General features: G+C 45.1%; 1 protein-coding gene across 1 annotated transcript; it reads left to right on the top strand.

The window, feature by feature from the left end:
* The first annotated feature begins 1,929 nt into the window (after nucleotides 1-1,929).
* On the top strand, nucleotides 1,930-2,586 carry LOC138899691 (uncharacterized). Its single transcript, XM_070186373.1, has one exon. It carries the CDS (start codon nucleotides 1,930-1,932, stop codon nucleotides 2,584-2,586), a length of 657 nt encoding a protein of 218 aa, XP_070042474.1.
* Nucleotides 2,587-5,987: the final 3,401 nt, after the last annotated feature.

Here is a 5,987-nt window from a genome sequence, read left to right as displayed (position 1 = left end):
TTAAAAATACATTAACTGAGTTGTCTTCTTTTAAAATACATTAATTGAGTTGCCTTAGTATATGTAGTGATCATGTTTAGTCTAGCATCGCATGTCTACTTGCATTGACTCTTACTTGCAATTTGTGCAACATGCTTAGTTGAATTACCTGCTTTCCTTGATTTGGATTAAATATTTAACTATAAGATTCTTGCTGAAAATTTATGTTTTCTTTCTATTACCTGCTGCATATTTACTTTGGGACTATGAGGCGGTTACTCGGGAGGTCCTCCTGCACTGCATATTTACTTTGGGACTACGAGGCGTTTACTCGGGAGATCCCCCTGTACTGCATATTTACTTTGGGACTACGAGGCGTTTACTCGAAAGATCCTCTTGTACTGCATATTTACTTTGGGACTAAGAGGCGGTACCTCGAAAGATCCTCCCTGTCGTGCATATTTATATTTGGGACTACGAGGCTGTACCTCGGGAGTGCCCCTGTTGTTTACCTCTATTTACTGTGCTGATATTTTCTTAAACTTATTTTTTTTTAAATCCTCAATCATTTCTAAAATATTATTATATCTTCTGCCTTACTTTTCTCTTAAACCAGTAGGGCCCTGACCTGACCTCGTCACTACTCTACCGAGGTTAGGATTGGCACTTACTAGGTACCGTTGTCGCGTACTCATACTACACTCTACACATCTTTTATTGCAGATCCGGGTTCTTCCCACCAGACCAGATACTAGTGAGTTTGACCGCACGTGGAGACTTCAAGGTATATCTGTCAGCGTCCGCATACCTCGGAGTCCCCTTCTATCCTTATTATGTTATTTCCCTGATTCTCTTTAGACTTGATGTATAGAGACACTTAGTATTTCTATTAGAAGCTTGGGACTTTTTTCCACTGGGTTTTGGGAGTTGTAATTATTGAATGACAGTTTTATATTTATATTTCATGTGTTGAGATTAGAGTTCAGTTTATTATTCATTGATTCCGAAAATTGTTAGGCTTACCTCGTCTTAGAGACTAGGTGCGATCACGATATCCTACGGAGGGGGAAAATGGGGTCGTGACAAGTTGGTATCAGAGCACTAGGTTCATAGGTGTTATGAGTCACAAGCAGGTTTAGTAGAGTCTCGTGAATTGGTACGGAGACGTCTGTACTTATCTTCGGAAGGCTATGGAATTGTTAGGAAAAGTTTCACTTTCTTGATTTCCTTATTGTGCGAGATTTTCAATTCGGACTCTAAACTTCTGTCTTTCTATTCTCTCACAGATGGTAAGGACACGTACAACTGAATCGGATGACCAGACACCCGCGCCCTTGCTAGAGCCGCGAGAGACCGGGGCCGGGGTAGAGGCCGAGGACGTCCACGTGGTGCAGCCAAAGCACTCGTACGAGCTGCTACAGAGGAGCCACCAGTAGCTCTAGTTGGAGGGCAGGCACCTGAGACGCCTGTTACTGCACCAGCCCTCCAGGAGACTCTAGCCCAGTTCTTGAGCATGTTCAGTACCTTGGCTCAGGAAGGATTGATACCTCTTGCTCCGGCCACATCTCAGGCTGGGAGAGGATCACAGACTCCCGTCGCCAGTACCCCAGAGCAGCGGGTTCAGGTAGACCATGATCCAGAGATCATACCGATATAGCTGGTAGCTCCAGTTCAACCCGAGGTTAGGGCAGTAGCTTCTGAGGCAGAGCAGCTCAGACTCGAGAGGTACAAGAAGTACCACCCACCTCTTTCAGTGGCTTGGCGTCAGAGGATGCCTAGGGTTTTCTTGAGGAGTGCCATTGTATCCTTCATTCTATGGGTGATGCGGAGACTAATGGGATTTCTTTCACAGCGTTCCAGCTTAGAGGAGTAGCCTACCAGTGGTGGCGTACATACGAGTTGGATAGTCCAGCTGAGACAGCTTCACTCACCTGGACTTAGTTCTCAGATATGTTCCTGAGGGAGTATGTTCCCCAGAGTCTCAGGGATGCTTGGCATGCGGAGCTTGAGCATTTGTGCCAGGGTGCTATGATTGTGTCAGTGTATGCGGTCCGATTCAGTGATTTGGCCAAGCATGCACCAGCTCTGGTCGCTACTGTTCGAGAGCGGGTTCGTCGGTTTATTGAGGGGCTCAACCCCAACATCAGATTGAGCATGGCCCGAGAGTTGGAGATGGATATTGTGTATCAGCAGGTAACGAGGATTGCTAGGAGGTTAGAGGGCATACTGATTCGGGATATAGAGGAGAGAGAGGCCAAGAGGTCTCGAGAGTCTAGCACTTACATTGGTACTCGTGACCCAGCTACAGCTCATCAAGGTAGAGGTTATATGGGTCGCCCTATTCATTCAGCACTTCCAGCCGCCAGCGGTGCTCCGGCCACTACTAGGCCCCATGATCCTTATTATGCATCGCCAGTGTCTAGTGTACCTCTTGTACGGGGTGGTTCCTATGGTCAGTCTAGTCGATCAGGCCCGAGCCAGTCACAGCAGCCACGTCCTCCGAGAGCGTCACAGCAGCCACGTCCTCCGAGAGCTTGTTTTGAATATGGAGACACTCGCCATTTGGTGAGGGATTGCCCCAGATTCAAGAGGGGTGCACCTCCATAGATTTCTCAGGCACCGCGTGCTCCATCGGGTCCTCAAGCTATGATTACAGCATCAGCTACCACCCCACCTGCACAGCCAGCTAGAGGTGGAGGTCGGACAGGTAGAGGTCGCCCTAAAGGGGGAGTCCATGCCAAATATTACGCCCTTCTTGCTAGGACAGAGGTAGTTGCATCATATTCTGTTATCACAGGTATTGTTCTGGTCTGTCATAGAGATGTATCAGTCTTATTTGATCTAGGATCCACTTATTCCTATGTGTCATCTTATTTTGCTTTGTATTTGGGTGTATCCCGTGAGTCTCTGAGTCTACATGTTCATGTATCTACACCTGTGGGTGATTCCATTGTTGTTGACCGTGTGTATCGGTCGTGTTTGATTTTTCTTAGTGGTTTTGAGACCAGAGCCAATTTATTATTGCTCAGTATGGTGGATTTCGATGTTATTTTGGGCATGGACTAGTTGTCGCCCTATCACGCTATCCTTGATTGTCATTCCAAGATGGTGACATTGGCTATGACAGGTCTACCACGGCTAGAGTGGAGAGGTACCTTAGATCATGTTCCTAGCAGGGTTGTTTCATTTCTTAAAGCTCAGCAAATAATTGAGAAGGGGTGTGATGCGTATCTGGCCTATGTGAGAGATGTTATTGTTGATACTCCTACTATCGAGTCAGTTCCGGTAGTGAGGGATTTTGCAGACGTATTTCCAGCGGACTTTCCGGGCATGCCACCTGAGAGATATATTGACTTTGGAATTGATTTGTTACCGGGCACTCAGCCCATTTCTATTCCACCTTATCGTATGGCCTCAGCAGAGTTGAAGGAGTTAAAGGAACAGTTGCAAGAGTTGCTCGATAAGGGCTTTATTCGGCCTAGTGTGTCGCCATGGGGTGCTCTTGTCTTGTTTGTGAAGAAGAAAGATGGTTCTATGCGAATGTGTATTGATTATCGCCAGTTGAAAAAGGTTACAGTGAAGAACAGGTATCCCTTGCCACGTATTGATGACCTATTTGATCAGCTTTAGGGTGCCAGAGTGTTCTCTAAGATCGACTTGCGTCCAGGCTATTATCAGTTGAAGATTCGGGAGCCAGATATCTCGAAGACTGCTTTCAGGACTCGGTATGGTCATTACGAGTTCCTTGTGATGTCTTTTGGGTTGACCAACGCCCCAGCAGCATTCATGCACTTGATGAACATTGTATTTCAGCCCTATCTTAACTCTTTCGTCATTGTATTTATTGACGACATTCTGGTGTACTCTCAGAGTTGGGAGGATCATGAGCAGCACCTGAGGACTGTGCTTCAGACCTTGAGGGAGAAGAAGTTATATGCAAAATTTTCGAAGTGTGAATTTTGGCTAGATTCAGTAGCATTTTTGGGTCATGTAGTATCGAGTGAGGGGATCAAGGTAGACCCGAAGAAGATTGAAGCAGTGCAAAGTTGGCCCAGACCATCCTCAGCTATGGAGATCCGTAGTTTTCTTGGCTTGGTAGGGTATTACCGTCGATTTGTAGAGGGCTTCTCATCTATTGCATCACCTATGACCAGATTGACCCAGAAAGGTGCTCCATTCAGGTGGACCGAGGAGTGTGAGGAGAGCTTTCAAAAGCTCAAGACTGTTTTGACTACAGCACCAGTGTTGGTATTGTCTACTGGTTCGGGGTCCTATACAGTGTATTGTGATGCATCGCGCATTTCTCTCGATGTGGTGTTAATGCAGGATAGTAAGGTGATTGCCGACGCGTCCAGACAGTTAAAGGTGCATGAGAAGAATTATCATGTCCACGACCTCGAGTTAGCAGCTATTGTTCATGCCTTGAAGATCTGGCGGCACTATTTGTATGGTGTTCATGTTGAGGTTTTCACCGATCACTGGAGTCTACAGCATCTATTTAAACAGAAGGATCTTAACTTGCGGCAGCGGAGATGGTTGGAGTTGCTTAAGGATTATGACATCACTGTAACATCCCAGCCGGTTGTTTTGAGAGTAATAGCCTTGATCCCCTGTTTAACCGGATGGTTAACGGGTCAAATTTGGTTTTGGAAGAATAGCTTAAGATGTTGCACCTGGTGTAATCGCACCTGCGCAACATTGACCGTAGGTGCGAGCCCACAGAAGCAAGCCAATGGATGTAGGTGCGGTTTGGAAGGAAGAGGCCAGAGGTGCGAGATTTCTGGCAGAACACTTAAATGCAAGGGTTCGCGATTTTTGCTCATTTTTAACATTTTGAGCTCGGGTTTGGTGATTTCTTGAGAGCATTTTTGAGGGATTTCTTGAGATAAGTCCCTTGTGCTTATTTTTTATCAATAATCTTGCTTCCCCATTTATTTTTCCACCTAGTTAGTGTGTATTTAATATGGAATTTGGGAGTTAAGACTGGGGATTTGGAGAGTTTGATTTGAGGATTTGAAGGACCATTTGGTGTCAGATTTTAATAAATTTGATATGGTTAGACTCGTGAGTGAATGAGTGTTCATATTTTGTGACTTTTACCCGATTTCGAGACATGGGCCCTGGTTGACGTTTTAGGGCTAATTTTGGAATTTTTGTTAAAGTATTGATTTCATAAATTAGATGAGCCTATTATAGTTGTATTTATGATATTCAATTGTGTTTGGCTAGATTTGGGCCATTCGGAGTCGGATAATCGAGGAAAGGGCATTCTTACGGATTGATTGAGCTTAGTTCGAGGTAAGTGACTTGCCTAACCTTGTGGGGGGGGAGGGGGAAATCCCTTAGGATTTGGTACTGTTGTGATATGTGAGCACCGTGTACGTGAGGTGACGAGTACGTACACGGGCTATTTGTTGTAAAACCCGATTTATTTTACTGAGTAGTAATCTGTTTTCCTTTAATTTGAGTTTTATCGTTTAAATGAGCATTAGCCTGTTTTCATTCTTAATTGAGCTATTCCAACATGTGTAGCTATCCTGCTTAGTCTAATATTGCATGACTACGTGCTTTAATTGCTTATTTGAACTCCGTGAAGCATGCCTTGTTGATTTCCTATTTTTTCTTGTTCTTTATCAGTATAACTGTAGAAATCTTGCTGTTAACTATGGTATTTATCGGTTTGAGCTGTGTGTTTACTTTGAGACTACGAGGCGGTTCCTCGGGATTTCTCCTTGCATATTTACTTTGAGACTACGAGGTGGTTCCTCGGGAGTTCTCCCTGCATATTTACTTTTGAGACTACGAGGTGGTTCCTCGGGAGTTCTCCCTGTACATTTACTTTTGAGACTACGAGGCGGTTCCTCAGGAGTTCTCCCTACACATTTACTTTTGAGACTACGAGGAGGTTCTTCGGGAGTTTTCCCTGCATATTTACTTTTGGGACTACGAGACGGTATCTCGGGAGCCTCCCCATCGAGTATTTACTTTTGGGACTACGAGACGGTATC

Source organism: Nicotiana tomentosiformis, chromosome 10 (assembly GCF_000390325.3).
Source record: "Nicotiana tomentosiformis chromosome 10, ASM39032v3, whole genome shotgun sequence".
Taxonomy (NCBI): domain Eukaryota; kingdom Viridiplantae; phylum Streptophyta; class Magnoliopsida; order Solanales; family Solanaceae; genus Nicotiana; species Nicotiana tomentosiformis.
Note: the sequence above shows the minus strand (reverse complement) of the source record. Positions and strands in the feature narration are given on the sequence as shown.